The sequence below is a fragment of the Danio rerio genome, chromosome 17, assembly GCF_052040795.2.
Source record: "Danio rerio strain M-AB ecotype USA chromosome 17, GRCz13ab, whole genome shotgun sequence".
Lineage (NCBI taxonomy): Eukaryota > Metazoa > Chordata > Actinopteri > Cypriniformes > Danionidae > Danio > Danio rerio.
In genome coordinates this window covers 21,950,141-21,973,830 of record NC_141037.1, presented here as the reverse complement: position 1 = coordinate 21,973,830, position 23,690 = coordinate 21,950,141, and the positions used below count along the sequence as shown (strand labels likewise).

The 23,690-nt window shown below is 37.0% G+C and overlaps 2 protein-coding genes across 56 annotated transcripts in view; one reads left to right on the top strand and one right to left on the bottom strand.

Annotated features, from left to right (window-relative positions):
• LOC141378555 (uncharacterized) overlaps positions 1 to 23,690 on the bottom strand; it is an 876,076-nt gene that overhangs the window by 718,302 nt on the left and 134,084 nt on the right. The gene's annotated exons all lie outside the window — the stretch shown is intronic.
• The window catches only part of ank3a (ankyrin 3a), a 190,343-nt gene that overhangs the window by 144,550 nt on the left and 22,103 nt on the right, over positions 1 to 23,690 (top strand). For 22 of the 55 annotated variants that reach the window (NM_001443168.1, XM_087288482.1, XM_087288462.1 and 19 more), the window contains 12 exons: positions 530 to 632; positions 6,578 to 6,687; positions 11,514 to 11,738; positions 11,957 to 12,111; positions 12,784 to 12,995; positions 14,834 to 15,041; positions 15,454 to 15,550; positions 16,283 to 16,511; positions 17,139 to 17,264; positions 18,017 to 18,139; positions 18,390 to 18,416; positions 19,004 to 19,082. In NM_001443168.1, the coding sequence (NP_001430097.1) occupies positions 530 to 632; positions 6,578 to 6,687; positions 11,514 to 11,738; positions 11,957 to 12,111; positions 12,784 to 12,995; positions 14,834 to 15,041; positions 15,454 to 15,550; positions 16,283 to 16,511; positions 17,139 to 17,264; positions 18,017 to 18,139; positions 18,390 to 18,416; positions 19,004 to 19,082 (1,694 nt within the window). Of the gene's footprint in view, positions 1 to 529; positions 633 to 6,577; positions 6,688 to 9,024; positions 9,058 to 11,513; positions 11,739 to 11,956; positions 12,112 to 12,783; positions 12,996 to 14,833; positions 15,042 to 15,453; positions 15,551 to 16,282; positions 16,512 to 17,138; positions 17,265 to 18,016; positions 18,140 to 18,389; positions 18,417 to 19,003; positions 19,083 to 23,690 lie in introns of all 55 variants that reach the window. The other 33 variants (NM_001443169.1, XM_087288484.1, XM_087288472.1 and 30 more) reach the window with 3 other exon arrangements.

Below are 23,690 nucleotides of genomic sequence, written 5' to 3'. Positions count from 1 at the left end.
ATTGCAATGTTAGATTTTTCCAATATTGTGCAGCCCTAATATTCATTTTATTATAAGAAGTAATCTACAAATGAATGTTTCTACAAAACTGATTTTCTACGACAGGTATTAATTACATAATATATTTAAATTGTAAATAATGTTGAGGAATTACTGTATTTTTGTTCTAGTAAATGCAGCCTTGGTCAGCATAAAAGACTTCAAAAATTCCTTCAAAAATCAATTAAAAAAACTTACAGACCCCAAACTTTTGAAGGGTTTTATATTTGGTTTTAAATGAACTGTAACGTTGCCCATCTTCAACATGCCTGCCTGTGTCTGTATTCTTCCCTCTCTCTGATCCTCAGACTATCCTTTCTCTCCTCTTTTTTCCGGAGGGTTTCATTTTTGCTCTCCCTGGATGTTGCATGTTGTAACCTTTTGTGCTTTTGTTTTGTGTTTATGTTTGTGCGTCCCTGTTTGTTCGTCTTTGGCTTTGTGTTTGTGTGTATGTGCTTGTGCCCATGTGTGAACCTCTTACACACTCCAGTCTGCGCTCCTTCAGCTCAGACAGGTCCAACACACTGAACAGAAGCTCCTTCGCTCGGGACAGCATGATGATTGAAGAGATTCTGGCACCCACCAAAGACACGGTGAGAAAACCCCTACACTCTTGATCGCTGTTGCTGTTGTTCTCATTTGCTACTCTTATACCCTGAGCCATACTTATAAAGTGCAGTAAACACACACACATATTCTGCTGTGCTGATACAAAACCTAGTGAGCTACTTTCATAGACAGGAGACTGCTGTTTTAAATACCTTACATTGTCTTCTTTAGTGGTGAAAACAATCCCAGAATGCACTATGATGAATATGTCAAAGATGTATTGGAATTGTGTTTTAAATCAGCATTTTTATTAATATATTCTTTTATTATCTTTTATACCATCACATATTTTTCAGATTCTTGTTAATGTTTAGTAATTGTGTGCTTTTGCCACTTTTAATTAATTTATGTTTAATATTTTCTGTTTTTTATGTATTATTATTATTTTTTAAATATTTATTTTTAAGTTTTCAGCAAGTGTATGTTTTGGTCATTGGATTTTTTCATTTTTCATTTTCATGGTGAAAAACAGAAAAGCTAATTTCAAAATTGATTTGATTTGATTTATTTCTTTTTTTTTTTTTCGAATAACAAAAAATAAAATCACCACTGAACAAAAAGGAATAAAGGCTTGTTTTTTTATATTCCGAAACCAGATAGGCGGATTTATTCACAGTGATTCACAGATGGGCTTGCCTACCATAGGCATTATTTTTTTCCACTTAATAATGGTATAAAATGTGTTTTTTTGTGATAACGGGATTTTGTGAAGACATAGCCTATTTTCCTCATTAAAGGTTATATAATATTGTGTATATATCTTTTAATGTTTTAACTCTCATAAAATTAGGGTGTCCCATTGTTTAGACTGCTGCTATTTTTGCACATGGCTATATAAAATTATGGATAGACCCACTGTAGCGGTGTGATGACACAGGCTCACAACTCATCTGCAGCTTTAGTAATAGTCTTTTTTAAAGACATAGGACATTTAAGACATAATTTTTTATTTTAAAATACTACGACTTATTAACAAACAACTGTATTTATGCCTCCCTCACTTGAAATTATTCGTGGTCAAACTTCAAGAAGTGGAAGTAGTATGCTTTTATCAATATTAAAACTTTCTTTACAACCCTTTATTTGTTTTTGTTTTGTGGTGATTTTATTTTTTGGTATTCAAAATAAAAAATCTTTTTTCAATTTTGCTTTTCTGTTTTTCATCATGAAAAATAAAAACGCCTCATATTTCAACATTTGTTTTTGAATTTTAAAGCGAAAATCAAAAAAAAGGCTGTTTTTTATTTTTCATTAGCCGCTTCTAAAATAAAAATCCAATGACCAAATACAAGGCTCCAGCAACATCCCTGTTTTGTATGTATTATACTTCATTGTATTGTATTTATACTTCAGGCGATACTGCAAATACAATTAAAGGTCTCCTGAAGTGCTTTGAAATGGGCATTTATTTATGCGATGTTTGACATAATGTCAACTGAAAAATAAAGACAGGGTGAGACATAGTGTAACCCCTCCCCTTTAAAAAAAATAGCTTTTAGCATTTCGTTTTTATCACAGCTCTTCAGTGAGAGTTGTTTGGATTAAGCGCATCAAATGAAAGCAAATGAGAAGTGTCTGTAAGGGGGTAAGGCATGTCAGATACTAGCATTTGATTCAACACAGGCTCCTTCTAAAAACGCAGCTCTATATACGTTTTTGGAGATTGTGTATTATGTAACCAGAAGTATGTATGGCTGCATTTCGTTTTTAAAATTAACGCTACGCGGTGGTATGACGCCGTTCCTTTTACGTGCTTATCAGCTGACCGATTCATATGGACAGCTTTCCCGCTGTTACCAGTTTGTCCGGTTAGCTCGCCATGTACTTTGGTGGACTTAAGATGCAGAGAGGAGATGACTACGACGACAGGGTTTGAGTCTGATGAAGAATGGTTCCAGACAGCAGCTAAGAAAAACCGGAATCCAAAAAATAAAATAAACGAGTAAATAACAAAAGGTGGTACAACTTGTTAAAAATCAGGCAAGGGCTTTTCTTTTTCTTTTTCGCTTTTTAAATTTGTCGGATGAGTTAAGGGAAGGGGGTGGGCGGGTCACTCTGTGCTTTTTAAAATACTATTGGTTGGGTTTAGGGAAGCAGGATAGTGGGTCAGTCAGTCAGTCAGTCAAACAGTCAGTCGACATCGGCCTCTGGTGGATTTATGCGAGAACAACAGGTGCGAATGGCACTTGCGAGAGAAATTTGAGATCTCAGAAAGCGTACACATTGGCCTCTGGTGGATTCGCGAAAACAGAAAATGCAAAAAACGTAGCCCCACGAACGTATTTGGCAGTCTCTAGAAATGTATATAGTGGTACATTTTCAGAATGAGCCTGGGTTGATTTGATTGGTCAAGATTTGCTGAGAAACAAGCGAGGTGACCTGATGAAATTTTTAACTGAAGTGACAAACTGCAAGCTTTGGATGTTTATATATTTTCTGCTTTAGATTTCAGTTTTATATTTTCTAAACATGAATTTTGGCACTGGGCGAAGTAGTGGCGCAGTAGGTAGTGCTGTCGCCTTACAGCAAGAAGGTCGCTGGGTCGCAGGTTCGAGCCTCGGCTCAGTTGGCGTTTCTGTGTGGAGTTTGCATGTTTTCCTTGCGTTCGCGTGGGTTTCCTCCGGGTGCTCCGATTTCCCCCACAGTCCAAAGACATGGGGTACAGGTGAAATGGGTAGGCTAAATTGTCCGTAGTGTATGAGTGTGTGGATGAATGTGTGTGTGGATGTTTCCTAGAGATGGGTTGCGGCTGGAAGGGCATCCGCTGCGTAAAAACTTGCTGGATAAGTTGGCGGTTCATTCCGCTGTGGTGACCCTGGATTAATAAAGGGACTAAGCTGACAAGAAAATGAATGAATGAATTTTGGCACTGGTTTTTACACTAGCTTAGTGTAAAAGTATCTAAATAACAGAGTAAAACTAACTTATATATTAATTTCATGGGACCTTTAAAAACGATTTAAATTAGTTTTACCATAAATTTGTGTTTTGTGTGTTTGGCATTTCACCGCTTTATCTACATCAACACTGACTGGCTGTCACTAGAAAATAATAGAAGGCTTGATACCCCTTGACCCTGTACTCTAAAAGCCAAAGATTTATTGTTAATGCCATTCATTGTCTGGCATTCATCCTACAATTGCAGAACATCCAGTCAGGACTTTCCACAAAACAGAAAAATGTCCTGGAATATTTGTGTTGGGTCTCATGGGCTTTGCGAAAGGCCGGTCCCCGTCCACACAGACAAAAAAACATTCTTCTGTGCTGTCCTGTGTCCATTTTCATTTCCAAATGTGCCTTTTAATAAATCCTCAGACTTTTGGTTTAATAAGAGTTTATTTAGAAATCAAAACGCTTGACCTCGATCTGTCATTAAGTAGATGGCTAGACACTGGGAAAAGGGCAAAGGAGAGGGGGAGAGTGATTGAGAGTTACACTTGGACTTTGTTAGGACTTTCCATTATGTGATTTCCTGTTCAGTTTTCAGTTTTTTTCTAGAGCCAATATTCGCATCAGACTCAAGCATGAGAGAGGTCATGCATGCATGTAAATGACACTGGCATATCTAATAGCTTAGTAAAATTGTGTTAGCTACCTCTTGGTAAATATTTTTTGCATATTGGAGAGTTGTTTGATCAGCCTTGGCTCCCTGGTGAAGCACATGTCAGTGTTTTGGAGGTTACACAGAGGTATAAAGTTTCCGCCAATAGTTTTAGTTTTTATGGTTACTACCAGGGCCAGACAGAATCTGCAGACATTTTTTACTATTTCTGTGCAGAATTTTGTACAGAATTAGGAGATTTATGTGGAATTGTTTTGGAAGTATAGGAACTAAAAAAAGGCCAAATGTTAAATAAAAACAATATCTTTTTAACTTTTGTTTAAGGTTTACAATTGAAATCTAATTAGATCCACTTGTTTGATAAACCAAGCAAGTCTCTCATATGATATATACAGTTGAAGTCAGAGTTATTAGCCCCCCTGAACTATTAGCTAGATATATATATTAAAAGAGAATATGTTCATTAAACAAATTTATTTCATAACTTTTAGCCAATGAGAAACAAGAATTTCAGCAGATCATGGAATAAATCAAATTAAGGTCACTTCTGTATTTATTTTTTTTACATCTTAGTGGGGTTGAGGGGTTCTTTATTAAACAGTGATTTACTGAACAAAATATGAATTCAATAATATTTTTTAAGGATAAAAAGCTAACTTGACTGATGCTGTAAAATATATAATGTGCCAATAAGATGGCTCATTACTACTGAAGGCTACAATTAAACAGAACACAAGTTATTAAATGAATTTGTAATCTTTAATTTTATATATAATATTCAATACTCAAATAAAAATATACAGCGGTAGTTAAAAAACAACAACTCTGAAGTAGAACAAGAACTCTGTTCTGCCCTTTCCTGATTAAGCTGACACAATTGAAAAGTTGGAACTGTGTTTTGTGAAAGTAGCAAAATACAGAGTTTCTTGTCATTATTTGGCAGGAGATGTGCTGAATAATGTTTAGTGATGTTATCAAAGTTATCAACTGATATAACACAGACCTAAAGTTTGATTTTAGGAAGAACAATGGACCCTTTTCACAGCCTGTTATGTTGTATTTAACGGTCATCAGCTTCTTAAATCCTTGAAAGTTTTTAATTTGTAAATATTTTTAAAATGTATGAACATTTACCTGCATTTATGTATGTATTATATTATCTTTGCTTCAAATTACAACAAACGAATTACCACTTGAGCGAAGTGTTTCTATTGCAGCATGGGAAAGGACAGTAAATTTGACGCTATTCTCTCCTCTGGCTGCCGTCATCAGTTTCAAACATTTTATCTTTATAGTCTTTATAACATCATCATGGAGTTTTTCATTGATCATTTCAGCAAATAAGATTGTAAACGATTATTTGTTGTACTCTCCCATTCACTGCGTTCTAAGTTATAACAACTATGACGACTTCCGCTAATGAGAAACCCGGAAATGTGAAAAGGGTCTGTAAATACTGTGATCTAAAAAACTTGACTTGTGAATTAATTTTTGCTCATGCAATGGTTAAAACAAATGCCTACTGAACCAGAAGAAACCCACAATGATTTTTAAAATGATTCTGTTTTCCCAATAATAGCCATAAAATCAAACATGTCAGCCATTGGCCTTAACTAATCATCTGTTATGAGACAAGTATTATGTCTAGAGTACTCAGTGTTTTCTATTACTATTGCTATTCACTGAGTGCAATACTGCATACTAAAGTGTTTTTATTTTTCAGATGCCATGCACCAAAAACAGTTGTGTTACCTGATTTGACAGCATTTTGGGCATAATTTAAGTGTCGAATCCAGGTTCAATTAGAAAGAGTGACAGATCATTTGGACTACATCAGATGACACTACCTGTTTCTCATTTTTATCAGAATAAGGAAAAAAGCTACAGAGTGTACATAGTATAAGATATTTCCTACATGGATGAACCTCAAAATAATGTACTGTACAGGTCCTTGGTCATGACCAAAAATCTGTCCATCTTTTTTTTATCATTTCCTCACACAAAAATCATTTTGTTTATTCATTCATCTGTATTTGTATGTTATAATTTATTTAGTAATACAGCCCTTAAATTGTTTATTCCATTAGTTTTCTGCTGTTTTTTTTTCTTGCCATGTTTCCTTCAGATGAACTTTCAAAGACATTCTGTTTCTTAACTGTATCTTTGGCAGCAGTTTTACAAGGCATCTCAGGAATCTTCGGATAACCAAGTCATCAGATTTAAAAATAAAACATAACTGAATTAGGTCTTATCACTTCTTAATATAATTAGAACATGTAATGCTTTAACAACCTGCACATTCCTTTAAAGTTTATGCAGCTTTCTTGACCTTGAAGAGTGTGTTTTCGTGTTTGGGTGTGTTTACAGCATCTTGCAGTGACCCGTGAATACAATAATGAGTGTATGCGGAGGTACAGCTGGACACCTGACACCGTGGACCAATCACATAACACTGTGTGCAGTCCTGTGCACTCTGGGTAAGACATTTTTGTACTTGCTTTTAAAGGACGCAAACACATGTATAGCCACAGCAATGACTTTTTTATATACTTTAATGTACGTTTGGGGTTGATAAGATGAAATATTTGTAGTGTTGTACGGTAAAATATGCCAATAAATGTTTTGGTTGTTGTTAATTACAGGTATAAATTATTGATTCCTTTAATGGAAAAATTCACTTGAATTAAAAAACCTCAGACTTCTGTAACATGAATTTTGTGCTACTTAATATTCTTGTTGAAACCTTAATACACATTTATTCAGCATACATTGATGAATTAAAGATTTTAAAAAGAATCCTTTTTATGTAATTTTAAATTGATTTTAGTCAGTTTAATACATCCTTTCCAATTAAAAGTCTCATTGACCCCAAACCTTTAAAAAGGCAGTGCTCATTCCCCCTTGTTTTGCTATAAATGTTTATTTTGTTATAAGAAATATAGTCATTTCTGTCTATTAGTGACAGCAAATGAATTGCCGTTCTTTTAGCTTTTCCGTTCATCTCAATACTAGCTCGACTCCCAACTAGGCCTGTCACGATATCTATTTTTTGTTGGACGATATATTGCACCAAAATATATTGCGATGAATGATATTATTGTCATTTTAACACCATTTTATGCCACTCATTAAATAATGACAGAGTGACAATATAATATCATCACAATGCAAGTACACTCTTCCAAAGGACACATCATATTTTAGTCTTAAGAACATTTCATTTAATTATAGTCATTTTAACTATTTAATATATTGGCATTGCAATCAGAATGTGAAAATGCATATGCTAAATAAATAATAAGGTAAAAAAGTGACAGAGGCTGTGATATGTGCTACCAGATCTGTTTTCAGCTGTCAGACACCCACATGAAAATATATTAAAGTACATTATATTAAACACTACTGTGTTTTTAACCATACGGACACTAACACCTCCAGTAGATATAGAGAAATGTTGCTATATAGCAAAAATGTTGCTAAATTGGTTTTAATGTACGGAGCGATACACACTTACAGGCCACTTTATTAGGTACACCTATTTAACTCTTTAACTAGACTGGTTCCAGCTGATAGAAAGGCAACAGTAACTCAAATAACCACTTGTTACAGCGGAGGTATGCAAAAGAGCATCTCTGAATGCACAACATGTCAAACCTTGAGGCAGATGGGCTACAGCAGCAGAAGACCACAATGGCCGCCACGTTTGTCAGCTAAGAACAGGAAACTGAGGCTACAATTAGCACAGGCTCACCAAAATTGGACAATAGAAGATTGGAAAAATGTTGCCTGGTCCGATGAGTCTCGATTTTTGCTGCGACATTTGGGATTTGAATTTGGAATCAAATTTAGACTTTGGAATCAACAACATGAATGCGTGGATCCATCAACGGTTCAGGTTGGTGCTGGTGGTGTAATGGTGTAGAGGATATTTTCTTGCCACACTTTGGGCCCATTAGTACAACTGCGCATTGTTTCAACGCCACAGCCTTCCTGAGTATCGTTGATGACCATGTACATTGCTTTATGACCAAAGTGTTCCCATCTACAGGATAACACACCATGTAAGAGCGCAAATCATCTCAGACTGGTTTCTTGAACATGGCAATAAGTTCACTGTACTCAAATGGACTCCACAGTCACCAGATCTCAATGGAGCATTTTTGGGATGTGGTGGAACGGGAGATTCACATCATGTGCAGCTGACAAACCTGCAGCATCTGAATGATGCCATCATATCAGTATGGGCTAAAATTTCTGAGGAGTATTTCCAGTACCTTGTTGAATCTATGCCATGAAGGATTATGGCAGCTCTGATAGCAAAAGTGGGTCCAACCTAGTACTAGTAAGGTGTACCTAAAAAAGTGGCCGGTGAGTGTATATTACGTCACCAAAAATGATTGAGGTCATGTCCAAGTCGATATATTGATTATTGTGACAGGCCTACTCCCAACTTGTAACAGTCAAGGGGGATTGAGGATCTAATTAGCATATTATATTAGATGCCATTTAGGATTAGTGGAGGATGTTTTAACCCAGACAGTCTGCAAACATGATGCTTGGACAAGCATGCCAAAAGCTGCTCATCTGCTTCATTGAGCTGTTTGCATAAACACATTTTGTTTTCCTTTAGGTTTTCCCCCTCTTACACTTTCTGCTGCATTGCACATAAGATCTGATTTGTGACATCATCTTTATGTCTTGCTTACATGTATGTCAGCTGTTTTACCATGACAACGACTGTAATAATGAATGTTGTTGTTTTTTTTACCTCCTGCTTTCTGTTCTTTTCCCCCCGTAATTTTTTCCTTTTGCAGCCCTTCCTCCCCGCTTCCTCAGTATGACTCCAGGTGAAAACTGAGTCCGGTGACATCACTCTTTCTATAGCTTTCTGTCCTGTCTTTTTCATCTGTCCTCTCCTGTTTTCTTTATCTCTATCCTGCTCTCTGGTGTTTTATTCCCTGTTTTATCTCCTCATCCGTGTGAGCGCTCCTCCACACTGTGTGCGAGTGTGTTTTTAGCCGGTCTTTGGGAAATGGACTTCACATGCATTTAGGCATCAGCACATTCTCAGAATAAATTGCAGATCACTCATTACACACACAGCTTCCACCATCAGCACATTAGAAATTTGTGTTGACCATGAGGAAATGTTTTTGTAATGTTCTTCACTTCACTGTAAGACTTTGCAGTGATATTTGCATTGAACGGTGACACATCATTTTGCTTATTTTGAAGTGCACTTATTTATTTATTATTTATTTATTGTCAATTCAACCACATGTACAGGACATACAGAGAATGGAAATTGTGTTACTCTCAGACCCTTGATGCATAACAGATAATGTTATAAATACAATTACAAATATAATCTTAAAAATATTGGTAAAAGTAAAAAATATAAACAATACAATTACAATTAAGGTCAATGCGTGTGTGTGTGCCGCCATTTTGCAGAAATGATGATCTGTCAGAAAAATGTATGATCTGTCTTTAATTTAAAGTTTCAAACATTTGTTTCCTTCCTTAACCTTTTAACTACCCCACCAACAAAACAAATTTTGGATTGCATTTCTCAACTCTAATGTCGCTAGTTAACACACTCAACGCATTTTCTAACACATCCCATAATTTCTAAAATATTAACATTTTTGGTAGAGGTTGATTTGTTGGTTTATGGTAAAAGTACTAGAATTAATACATAAACTATGAAAAATCTGAAAATATCAAGTGTAAGACTAATTTATTTAGAAGAAAAAATTAAATAAAACATTTTTAAATTCTAAATCATCTTTGTTTTTTATTTATCTTTTGCTTTAGATTTTCATTTTACAAGGTAATTTAAACGTTTTCTTGTTGTTGTTTTTTTTTACAATAAAACCAAAATGAAGTGTAGTGGTGCAACAGGATTATGTTTGTTTGATTATTTTACCAGCAATGATGTGTGTGTAAACCATTATTTGAAACAGTCTTTCTCTAAATTACTTTAACAGTCATTATTTAAAACAGTCAAAATATGGTCAGCCATTTGGTAGAGCAGGCAAAATTTGTAAATATTGCTACTATTTATTGCTGTGTTCACCCATGTAAAATTATTACATTTTAATCAGAGTTTTTAATTGATATTTTAACAATGTGAAAAACAAGTTGACTTAATTGTTAAATATAATTGCCTATTTGATTGAATGAATCTAGTCTTAAAATTTTTTTAGAGCACTCATTGAAGAACTTATTAAAAAAATTCTGCAGTGTTACTAGGGGTTATTGCAAGAATTTTTAACTTTTATATTATAAAAAAATACAGTGCGTAAAGAAAATCATCATACCCCTTTGAAATAATGAATAATTTGTCATACAGCGTGAAATCAAATCACATTCCACGTAACTTTTCCAGCCTTTGAAATGTTTTTGTAGTCTTTTCCTAACCTTCCCTTTCTACAATTTATTAAGAGGATGTTTTGAAAGCAGGATGAGTAAAGGGCATATCTTTTCACAGGGTATGATCATTTTCTATAGGCACTGTATGTATTGTGATCTATGTCAATGAAGAGGACATATTTGTTTTTTTGCACAGTAAAGGGTTAAAGAGACTTTTTCAAGAATAAAAGGTTAAAATACACATTTGTGTATGTATTCTTTATCATCAATAGGTTGAATTATTTCACACAATGACATTCAGTTTAGTTTCAGTGTTAGAAACTCATGTACATGTAACAATCACACAATGGCAGCGCACATGCAAATACATTCAGTACATTCATTTCATATTAATGGGGGTTTTGGGTTTTCTGTCCACCTGTGGAGGTGCTTCTGGTCACACTGCTGATCACTGATCACTGCTTCGAAACAATTGATCTTGGCAGTAAAAACGAACATTATTTTCATTTTTCCAAACTGGGTAGTGAGTACAGAGTCAGAGGCCATATTGTGGTGCATCAATATTTAAGGAACTCCTTGTGTTTCCTGTTTCTACTGCTATTATTTGAGGCACCAGACACTGCCAGGTTTAACAGCTCGAAGCACTGTCACTCTTTTTTAATTGTTTTTCCTCTGTCTTGACTGAAGTGTCTCTTTCACTTTAACAGTCTGTTCTCGCTTACTGTTTCTCCTTCTTTTTGTTTCTGCTGAGACCCTTCTCCTGTTCCTCCCCCTCTCTCTCACCACGTGTGTTGGGTGTACAGTGATCACAGCATGGGAATCGTCTCTCACTCGTTCATGTCTGTGTAGTGGGTTAGCGTGGTGTCCCTATTTCTTTCTTTATATCCAATCCTATCTATTTCAATAATTCTTTCTTCTCTTCTTGCAGGTTCCTAGTGAGTTTTATGGTGGATGCTCGGGGCGGGTCGATGAGAGGAAGTCGTCACGATGGTATGCGCATAATCGTTCCACCCAGAAAGTGTCCAGCACCGACACGAATCACCTGTCGTTTAGCAAAGCGCCACCGCCTGGCATACCCACCACCTATGGTGGAGGGAGAGGGTCTTGTGAGCAGACTGGTGGAAATGGGGCCAGCTGGGGCACAGTTTTTAGGGTACGACTTACTCCACAATATCTGTGTTTTCAAAAATAAGTCATAATATTTTTTTAGGTTTTTAAAAAGATTTTAAGATGCAGAAAAGCAGAGTGAGAGAATTTAGATTAAGTAATATAAACGATACGGATTTAAATTAATGCTATTGCACTGTACATGGATTTAAGGTATTTTGATGCTGAGTGAATTGGCCTTAATTGTGTTTACTTAATTTTCAGACCTGTGATAGTAGAAATTCCCCATTTTGGCTCCATGCGGGGAAAGGAGAGAGAGCTAATCGTCTTACGCAGTGATAATGGGGAGACCTGGAAAGAACATCATTATGACTGCAAAGTGACAGAGCTCACCTCAATCCTCAATGGCATGGACGAAGGTAACGTACGAAAGCGGATCATTTCTGAATATGTAGTTTTAAAGGTGCCATAGATTGAAAATGTCTTCTAGGATATAGCTGGGCATAGCTGAATAATAAGAGTTCAGTACATGGACATGACATACTGAGCCTGAAACACCATTGTTTCCCAGTTCTCATGTAAATTTCATGAGTGGAAAACGGACACATCAGTACAAAACGTTAACTCTGACGATCCACATGGAATCTTTAATATGGACACAGCTGGCAGCATTTGACTGGCCACAACATTTCCTAATTCAGAAAAGAAGGATTATACATTTGTTTAGCATCCGCAAAGAGGCATAGGGTGTGTTAAACTGCATCTTTTGTTAGTTTAACATGTATATCGTGAAATTTACCATGCTTCATGTTTGTAATGAGGCAACAAACACATCTAGACTGCTGAATATAAGGGTTGAATGCACATTTATGCATTGTGACATATCACTGTCATATCACTGTCATTTTTCCTGGAGTGAAGGGATGCCAGTACATTTCAAAAGCTCAACTGTTGATGCAGAGGTTGATATTAGTTCCTGTCTCTGTTTTTTCATATATGTGAAAACCACAAAACACAACTGTAAATACATGAATTTATGGCACATTTAATTAAATATTTATAGTTTTTTTCATTTTCATATTTGATTGCAGAGATGGACAGTCCAGCAGAACTGGAGAAGAAACGTATCTGCCGCATCATCACAAAAGATTTCCCACAGTACTTTGCAGTGGTGTCACGTATTAAGCAAGAAAGTGATCACATGGGCCCAGAGGGTGGAGTCTTGACCAGTGAAGCAGTTCCAATGGTGAAGGCTGCCTTCCCGCAGGGAGCGCTTACCAAGAAGATTCGTGTAGGACTACAGGTACATTTAAACAATAAACATAAGGGCTCATCAAGATGGCTGTTGTGTGTGATCAAACTTTGTAATTAAATCTTAGATGGAAAACATAGAAACATTCTGGAAATTATAAGGGCCATATTTTTTATACCATTTTAAAGGTTTATAAATAAGTTTTACATTAGGTTTGCAGTACGTTTACATCCATCCAAGCTCAAAAATCACTTTCACATTCTCCTTTAACCATTCCTTCAAGAATTCTCTTTCTAAACTCATAGATACAATATTTTTAACATGTCAACAGCCCAAACCAGACCAAACTCTTTCAGCGTGGTGTTTATAGTCAAGTTAAAGTAGACATTTGCATTCTGTAAGTATGTATGTTTATGAAGGAAATGACTGTGATTATTGATTATTTAGACTTACTCATTTTTGGTAGTTCAGAATGCAGTAGGTTCTTTTTGGAGACAATAACTATTTATTGTGAATTGTGAAGTCTGAAACAAAGCAGACATTTTGCAATCACAAACATTTGTTAAATTTGTGGGGAAAAGAATAATAATGGCACTTAAACATCGTGTTGTCTGCATCTGGAAAATAATTGTTCATAGTTGTTATCAATAATTTAAAATATTTTACAAATCGACCATGTTGCCATAATAAGGTTTTTGAGGTATAGTTTTTGAAAGTTTTCTTTTTCATTGATCATTTCAAGTGGTTTACAAAAAAACAAAAACAAAACAAAAAAACAGATTGATACATCATTTAAAGTCATTTTACTAGTTTACATAAAACTACCCTATCTTGTTGGTTCAAGGGGCTTGTAATCTTTTTCTCTCTCTCTCTCACAAACACACACACACACATAAACATATGTATAACAATGTGTATATACATCAGTGTTTCCTCTAGGATTTTTTCAAGTTGTGGTGGCAGGCCTTTTTACACAGATCTACCAGCTACCTGTTGCGTTATTTCAATGTCAAATGTCATAAGCGCATTTATGTAATAGCCTACAAGCATGCGAATCCCTTTGCTTGCGTGCCGATTTCCTCTGCTCGTGCACAAAACTTCTTGAATGCCCCCTCAAATATACATTGCTCAAGCGCAGATCTTCTTGTGCGCTTTCAAAAAAACGTTGCTGAAATGCGATTTAGTGCGTTTATGTAACTAGTATGTCTTCAACATTTATTAGATTTGCTGGGAATATTTATGAATGTCTCCAATAGACCTACAGAGCGGCATTAATGCGTCCTGAAGTAAAGTGAAACGGTTTTACGTCGTGTTTGCTGGCCTCACGCATCGCACACATCTCAGTCAGCCAGTCGGTCAGTCAGTCAGCACGTAACCTTAAAGGGTTAAACAAATGGCATGCAGCACTATTACGGTTACATAAAAGTTTGCGCTGTTATAATTCACTTACCTTTTAATACGTTTTGGTGCGATTATCATCCACTATTTAAAAAAAAAAACAGGACTGAATGTTTTGAATTAAAAGCTGTAATGTAGCGGTGGCGGGATCAATTTTGGCGTGGCGCCCCGCCATGGAAGAATGAATGTAGCGGAAACCATGTACATGATAGTGTAAATTTTCCCACATACTTAAATAATATCAGAATATAAACAATTCTTTGAAGGCAGTCTTTCTGTATTATAGCAGTGGTCAGGATGCATTTTCTAGCAAACGTCACATGGCCATAGCATAGAAACTAACAATATATGTGTTACAAAAAGGTCAAAGTAAGGAGATTACAGTCATAAAAAGCTGTACACTTATATAGTTAGTTAGTAGAAGTAATACTGCTAGTAATACTGAATTAATACTCTAGTAATACTGCTGTCTCTGTCTATTTCTTTCTCAGGCACAGCCAGTGCCAGAGGACATGGTGCGAACCATCATTGGTAACCGTGCATCCTTCAGCCCGATAGTTACTGTGGAGCCCAGGAGGAGGAAATTCCACAAGCCCATTACCATGACAATCCCTGTGCCGCCCAGATCCAAAGAGGCTGTTGCTAATGGACGCAAAGGAGAGCCTGCACCTTGCCTTAGACTGCTGTGTAGCATCACAGGCATGTGAATAGTGGAATATTGTGTTTGTGTGTGTGTGTGTGTGTGTGTGTGTGTTTGTGTGTGTGTGTGTGTTAATATTTGAATATTTCAGTACTTTTATTTGAGTGTAGAAACACTAATTAATCACGATGATTAAATAAATGTGCTACATCATCTGGTGGTTATTTGTAATTGACTTTATATTCAACATTTAGATTTCCTGTGTTGCATAAATGGATAAAAGCAACATTATAATAAAACAACATTAAATAAAACTTGTATTTGCAAATGACATCAAAAAATTTTATCAAAAAGACTAGTACATAGTTAAGCACTTTATTCTATCATAGCCAACAGTTTATTGTGATAATTCTATACTCCAGGTCTGTAGGATTTCCCAACATCAGTGATTAAAAGTGTGAATATTTTTAGGTGGAACATCCCCTGCACAGTGGGAAGACATTACTGGGACCACTCCGCTCTCCTTTGTCACAGACTGTGTATCCTTCACCACAAATGTTTCTGCCAGGTGAGTCTCAGCCAGGTCCGGATTAAGAATTCAGAGGCCCCTGGGCACAATGTCTTGTTGGCCCCCTACCTGGTCTCACCACTATTGTTAAATTGAAAAATAAGAATAACTTAATATTTTTAAAATAAAATTAATCTATAATGCATTGCCTGCATTTTTAAAGTAAATGATATACAGTACATATATTTCTAGTCTACAGAGATTTCAATTTTTAAATCATTTAAAACACGCTTTAATAAAAAAAAAAAAAAACGATATAACTAGTGAAAAATTAATGGATTTTAATATACTTGTTCAAGTTCACAAAAGCAGTACAAAAAATATATTTAATGAAATTTTTAATGTATAACTTCTACACACTTATAATGAATATGATTTGGATATACCATCACTTCAGTCTAGTTCTATGAATCTGAGTCTTCTATAATACACACACTTATTAATGATTCCTACTTGTCTGATGAAGAGAAGGCAAAATCTGATATGATAAATAAATAATATATAATTTATTATTCGCTGATAAATAATTACGAGGGTCTAGCTCATTTTCAGGAGAAGAAATGTGGATTGCTGAAAGCATCATAATGGCAGTTGTTTCTCTTGCTGCTGGAGGTGGTGTGCAGGCAGTGCTTGTGCGCCCAAAATCCTGTCATTGTACTTTACTGCAGGCCACTCAAGATGCAGATATTTAATTATTGATTTTAAATAATTTTCTACTGTTTTTTTCTGTAGGTTTTGGTTGGCAGACTGTCAGCAGATCAGCGAGACTGTGGGTCTAGCATCTCAGCTGTACCGAGAGCTAATCTGTGTTCCGTACTTGGCTAAGTTTGTGGTGTTTGCTAAAATGATCGACCACATAGAGTTCAGCATGCGTTGCTTTTGCATGACTGATGACAAAGTCGACAAAACACTGGAGCAGCAGGAGAACTTTGAAGAGGTGGCACGGAGCAAAGACATTGAGGTGTGAAACTGTACCTCACACGCAAGCCTACACAAGCAATACACACATTCACATAAATAATTAACAATGAACATGCTTAGTTTGGAAACAGTGAGTCATGACTTTGTGAATATTTATGTATGGACAAACATAAAAAATCCATTGCAAAAACCCTAACAGAACATCTACCTGCAAACCTTTTTTCTCTTTAAATTAGGTTATATTCATACAAATACTTTATTCATTCATTCATTCATTCATTTTCTTTTTGGCTTAGTGACTTTATTAATCTGGGGTCACCACAGTGGAATGAACTGCCAATTTATCCAGCAAATGTTTTACACATTGGATGCTTTTCCAGCTGCAACCCATCACTAGGAAACACCCATACACTCTCATAGACACTCATACACTACACTAATTTAGCCTAATCAGTTCATCTGTACCACATGTCTTTGGACTTGTGGGGGAAACCGGAGCACCAGGAGGAAACCCACGCCAACACGGAGAGAACATGCAAACTCCACACAGAAATCCAACTGACTCAGCTGCATGTAAACACTTACACATTAATATTCACTCATATTCCAACACAATAACCTGTTTTGATCTGCCATCAGCACAATTGAGACATAAATTTTTTGTCAGATTTTGGAGGGAAAGCCTATCCATGGAGAATGCTACGGCAACATCTATCCTCTAGCAAAGAGTGGCCAGCAACTCATCTTCAACTTCTATGCCTTCAAAGAGAACCGACTCCCATTCAACATCAAGGTTTGAGAGATTTGAATGGCTGACTCAAATGAAATCTTACAGCTGTTAAAGATACACACTCAGAACATCAGTTGCTTGTGTACAAGGCCTTGGTTAGTCTAGCTCCACAATATTTATCTGAGCTTTTAATCCCATACACTCCTAGACGTTCTTTTCGCTTGTTTTATACTGGTCTTGTAACTGCTCAGTCAATGCGGCTAAAATTTATGGTTTGACATTCGCAATGCAGAATCCAATGCAGAGTATTTTTAAATCATCTCTTATATCATCGTACTTTTTAGGGTAGAGTTTATTTGATTTTATTCAATTTTTAGATCTTTTACTCTTATTATTATTTTATGTTTTAAATTTGTTTTTTTTTGTATTACTTTTTTTAATTATCCTTATATGGATCTTTTACTGCTGCACATTTGATATGTTTTTATGTGTCTTGAGATGCTATATTTAAAGGTGCTATATAAAAATAAAGTGTATTATTATTATTATTATTATTATTATTATAGTAATCAAGTACTCTGAAGTAGGCTATCTTAACCATTATATTGATTGTTGACAGTGTTGGTACAGCATCACATAAACATAGTCAGTCGTCAAAGATTTTAAGATGGGGTTTTACAACAAGTGATGGCATTACCATGGCAGATCCCCTGAGGGGATAAGTTCAGCTTAAAACAAAATACAACACCTTTTATTAGGCTACTCTTATATCTGAAGGTTTATATTAAGATTTTTGTCATTGGTGTGCTTTGTAGGTCAGAGATATAGGCCAAGAGCCATGTGGGAGAATATCTTTCCTTAGAGAGCCTAAAACCGCAAAAGGCCTGCCACAGAGTGCAATCTGCAACCTTAACTTCACACTGCCAACACACAGAAAGGTAAGAACAAATATGAAGATGATTCTGTGATGCTTCCTCTAGTATTGTCTGAAATCTATTAAACATGTCTTTTGTGAGTTTTTTTTGTGTTGCTTCTTTGTTGCTTTGCCTTTTTGTCTTTTAATCTCTGTGCGTCTGCTTTTCTTCCACTTCCTTACTGTCCTTTTTCTCTTGTTCCAACCCCATCTTCACTTACCCACCATCCTCGGCTGCTGCTGCTGCTCCATTTTGTATTGCTGGGAAATTTTAGGAAATGGAGTCGGATCCTGATGACGAGGTACGCATTTCACGACTTGTCCACCTCTGCCTCTAGTGTGTTGCTTATGTGGTCATACGCTTATTTATGTGATTGGTCAAATGCTCCTGTCATTAGTCAGGCAAGTGCATGACTTCCTTTTGCGTTTATCAGTAGATTTAAAGCATTGTGTTATTTTGTGGCTTGGTGGAAACTTTTTTTTTTTACACATATCTCTTTTGCAGATTTGATTTTTAATTTATTTTATTTCAAAGTGAAGCAATTAGACCGTTTCACTGGAAAATACTAACCTCTCAAACTGTTAGCGAATGGCCTTTGTGTGTCTAGTTGACCCTTCTCTCAGGAGACCCCATTTTAAAGTGAACTATAGCACAGAAAGCTTACAGAAACTGAAGCAATTCAATTATTTTACTCACTACAGCAAATTCAATTCACCACTTAATGTTTTTCTTTAAAAGATGAAGTAAAAAAAATCTTAAACAATATAGATACAATGCTTTCCATTCGGTCAAAAGAAAGTGGTAGTAGCTGGCCACTTAAAAGATCATTGCTCTACGATTTTTGTCACTTTGTTCTTACGTAGGTTTCTTAATTTTGTGTTATTGCAGAATGACAAAGATCGACGACATACCTTTGCCTCATTAGCATTGCGAAAGCGCTACAGCTATCTGGCCGATCCAGCATCCAGTGAGTCCCTATTTTTTCTTTATTCTTAAAACATCAGCATGACATAATCACCCATTTAACATCTACCATGTACATAGGCATCTGATACAGGCATCTATGAAGGAACAATAATTTTGTACCACTATTTCCTAAAACAGAATTGCCCATATGAAATGTCTATGTATAGTCATGAATACATTTGTTCGCTTGGTTTTTTGTTGCCTTTTCTGCTTAATTATTTGTCACTCATTGTTTTACATTTCATATGATTTGCTATCACATTGTCCACTCTGTTGTGCTGTTGAATAAATCCATCATGATGTCTTGTATTATTTTTAAAAGAATTTGCTCTCTTGACAGTTCTTAATGATGAAAAACCATGGAACTCAATGTCAGTCTTTTACAACATCATTTTTTTTAACGTTTTTTAAATCTAGATGACTTTTACATTAAAATGTAATTGTTAATTTAGATATTAATGCTACATTACAATAAAAGCATATGTTCTTAAAGTGTTTCTCAAATAAATAAGCATTGTTCCGTAAATAGTGATAGTAATTGCCCAACTGTAGTTTCTTCTTTTCTCCCACATGAGCTTAATAATATAATGAACAGTGGTAGGTTTATTTGGCTAAAATTACACAGCCAATTTTGGCTATTCTTATTGACTGAATCAAATTTTATGTTGTAATCTGTACTACTAATACTCTAGTATAATAAGTTTTGTACCAAACACCAGTACTTACAAAAAGATTCAAGAAATGAATCAATGATTAAAATGGTTACATATGACAAATTTTATTATCTTGTTGAATCGCTAAATGCCTCCTTGATTGTAAGTCGTTTTGTGCAAAAGCATCTGCTAAATGATTAAATGTAAATGTATTTATACAAAATATAATTTCAGGCTTTTTGTGTTATTTGGCTGATTCTGTCTTTGTTCGTTTATTTTCATAATTTTGCACCTCCACCCATTTGCCACAGTTTGAGTTATGTATTTCACTTTGTTTTCCAATTTCAAAAGCTTCCACAATTTCAGAATTTTCACTGCTGGTTGTATTTGGATTTATCCCCTGACTAAACCTTTCTCGTCTCTCTTTTCTCTCTTCTTTAACCATTTACGTTTACTTTGTTTATTAATTTAATTATGATAGAAACAGCAGAAAGAGGCCATAACACCCCTCAAAAAACCACGACGCAGCCTTCTGGCTACGCTTACAAGCCTGTCTTTACGACGCGCTCCTACCAGGCCTGGGCGACAAGCTCTCCAGTCAACGTCCCAATCCAGACCAAGTCTGGCTTTGGCTCCCTCTCCAGCTCCTCCTCCAACACCCCCTCAGCCTCCCCACTGAGGTCGGTGTGGTCTGTGAACTCTGCCTCTCCCATTAAATCTATCATTGGAGGTTCACCAGCGTCTTCCATCAAATCTGCCAGTGACGTTGCATCCCCAATTCGATCCTACAGAACAATCTCCTCACCAATAAAGACTGTAGTTCAAGGTGCTCAGTATCCAGTTCAGGCCTCCCCCACCCTTTTGTCCTCTCCAGGGAAGAGTGCCCCTGAACCAGTTTCACATAAAGGCCTCACAAGCCTGTCAGCCAGGACCTCTCCAGTGCCATCTGTTGGGACCTTGCTGGAAAGATCCTCTATAGCTATGACCCCTCCAGCCTCACCCAAGTCTTCACTAAACATGTATAGCTCAAGTTTACCATATAAGTCTGTTGTGACCTCAAACTCTCCAGCTACCTGCTCCCCAATTAAAACTGTCCCAGGCTTCTCCTCTGTCAGAACCAGCACTGATGCCTCAGTCAGAGGATACCTGTCATCCCTCTCCTCACCTCTGAAATCTGGCTCAGCCAATACAGCAGCTGCACTTATCAATGGGACAGTTTCCCCAAACAAATATCGCTCCTCCTCCCCAACAACCCATCTTACCAGCACCTTGCAGGAAAGAATTCAAGCCACAACAAATGCAGCAACAACAAGTGTGAATGCTGCCTTTGAGGAAGTGGAAAAAACATTTAATTCCTGCTCTGCTGGCTACGGCACACTAAAGTCAGTTTCCTCTACTCCCTCATCCTCTTACCAATCCATTCGTTCCTCTGCCTCCAGCTCACTCTATGCCTCCCTCAGATCACCTCCCAACTCCACAACGTCTGTAACTTCCAGCACTATTACGGTTCCTGTCTATTCAGTTATAAATGTCTTACCAGAACACCAGTTTAAAAAGCTTCCAGAAGTCTCCAAATCGACAGCCGCTCTTCTGTCTCCTAGAAAGGTCATGCCCCAAGAAGTAAATGCCCAGAATCAGTCCTCTTTTGCCAGAACTCTGTCTCCTGTCAAGACTCCCCTGCACATGTCCCCAGGAACACTAAAATCTGCTACCTCTTCATCCCCTCTGTCCAACAGTCAGGAGATACTAAAAGATGTGGCTGAAATGAAGGAGGACCTTATTAGAATGTCTGCAATTTTGCAAACTGATACAAATTCAAGCTCCAAAGGTTACCATTCTGACTCTAAGGAACATAAAGTGGAGGATGAAGAGCCTTTCAAGATTGTAGAGAAAGTAAAACAGGACCTGGTCAAAGTCAGTGAAATACTTAGCAAGGATGTTTTAAGAGAGAGTAAGGCAAATATTAAAAACCACAAAAAGGACGTCCTAGAGGATGACATTGAAGATAATCCACAAAATGAATGGAGATGCCCCCCTCGATATGAAACAGTAGCTCCTCAAGTCAAAACAAAAGCTGTATCTGACAGAGATTTTAACCTTGCAAAAGTTGTTGATTATTTAACCAATGACATTGGCACAAGTTCTCTTTCTAAAATAGCAGAGGCTAAACAAAGAACTGAGGAGGCAAGGAGAGATGGAGAGGAAAAACAGAAACGTGTCCTGAAACCTGCAATGGCATTACAGGAGCACAAACTCAAAATGCCTCCAACAAATATGCGTCCCTCACCTTCTGAAAAAGAACTTTCAAAACTAGCTGATGCATTATTTGGCCCTGAAATAGCACTGGACTCTCCTGATGATGTTTCTCATGACCAAGACAAGAGTCCGCTTTCAGATAGTGGATTTGAGACCCGCAGTGAGAGGACACCCTCAGCTCCCCAAAGTGCAGAGGGGATGGGGCCCAAAGGCCTCTTTCAGGAGATTCCCCCTGTCATCACTGAAACACGCACTGAGGTTGTACATGTCATACGTAGCTATGAACCTCCTGAAGATTCTAAGGAGCAAGCACTGGAGGATGCTAGAATGACAAAGCCTCTCTTGCGGTGTGCAGACAGTGAGCCCCGATCACCTGGTGGATCAATCAAAGAAAGAGTTAAAGCTTACCAAGCCAGAGTCAATGCAGAGGAGGATGTGATGGGCAAAGGCATGCGGGTCAAAGAGGAAACTCACATAACAACAACTACAAGAATGGTATACCACAAACCTCCCACTAAAGAGGTGGCATCTGAGAGAATGGAGGAGACCATGTCTGTACGAGATATAATGAAGGCCTTCCAGTCTGGGAAGGACCCATCCAGAGAGTTAACAGGATTGTTTGAACACAAAAGCAACAGCGAAGGAGCAGACCCATCTGCTAGGCCTCTAGACCCAATGCCCAAAGTTGAGCGCATTATTGAGGTTCACATTGAGAAAGGCAACAAAGCTGAACCAACTGAAGTGATTATCAGAGAAACAAAAAATCACCCTGAGAAGGAAATGTATATATATCAAGGCAAAAGTAGCATGAAAGAACTACAAAATGGGATGGGTGTTGGGCAACATAATTGCATAGAGCCTGAAGAATCTCTTCCTTGCTATCTAGATTCTAGAATGCACATGCCTGTCTCTGTGGAGGACGATAAGTCCTTAAAATTACTTGGTCACCAATCATTGGAATACCAAGATGATGAGTCCTCTGAAACAAGGGGAGACTCATACAAGTTTGCAGATAAAATGCTTTTGTCAGAAAAATTTGACTCTTCCCATTCAGACTCAGATGAATCTGTTATTGACCGATCTCGATACTATGGCGAGGGCACACAAGGTGGATCGATTCGAGAATTCATGCTGAAGCCTGATAGGTCACGTAGATCATCAGACGATGATTATGATAAACTCACTTTGTTGCAGTATGCTTCTGATCCTGATAGTCCAAAAAAGTCAATTTGGATGAGAGTTTCTGAGGATGGGCAGAAAAAAGGCAGAGAAAAGCAGAAATATGAGGACAGAGTAGACAGAACTGTCAAAGAGGCAGAAGAAAAACTTACTGAAGTCTCACAATTCTTTCGAGATAAAACTGAAAAACTGAATGATGAGCTTCAGTCCCCCGAGAAGAAGCATCGTAGACAAGATGCAAGGGAGACTCGATCTGGGCCCAGCTCAACTTGCAGTAGCCCAGAGAGATCAGGGCATAGAAATGGGGGGAGTGGAGAAGACTGGAGTAGAGACAGGTTTAGAGATAAGTATGGTTCTCATGATAGAAAATCCGCTAGTTTGCCTAGTAGTCCTGAAAGAAGAGTCTTGCTTCAATACAGTGATGACCCAAAAAGGGGTGACTGTTCATCTGCCAGCAGTGCCAGTGAGTCATCTAAATATTTCCAACCCTCAACATCTAAGGTTAGCTCAGTAAGAATGAA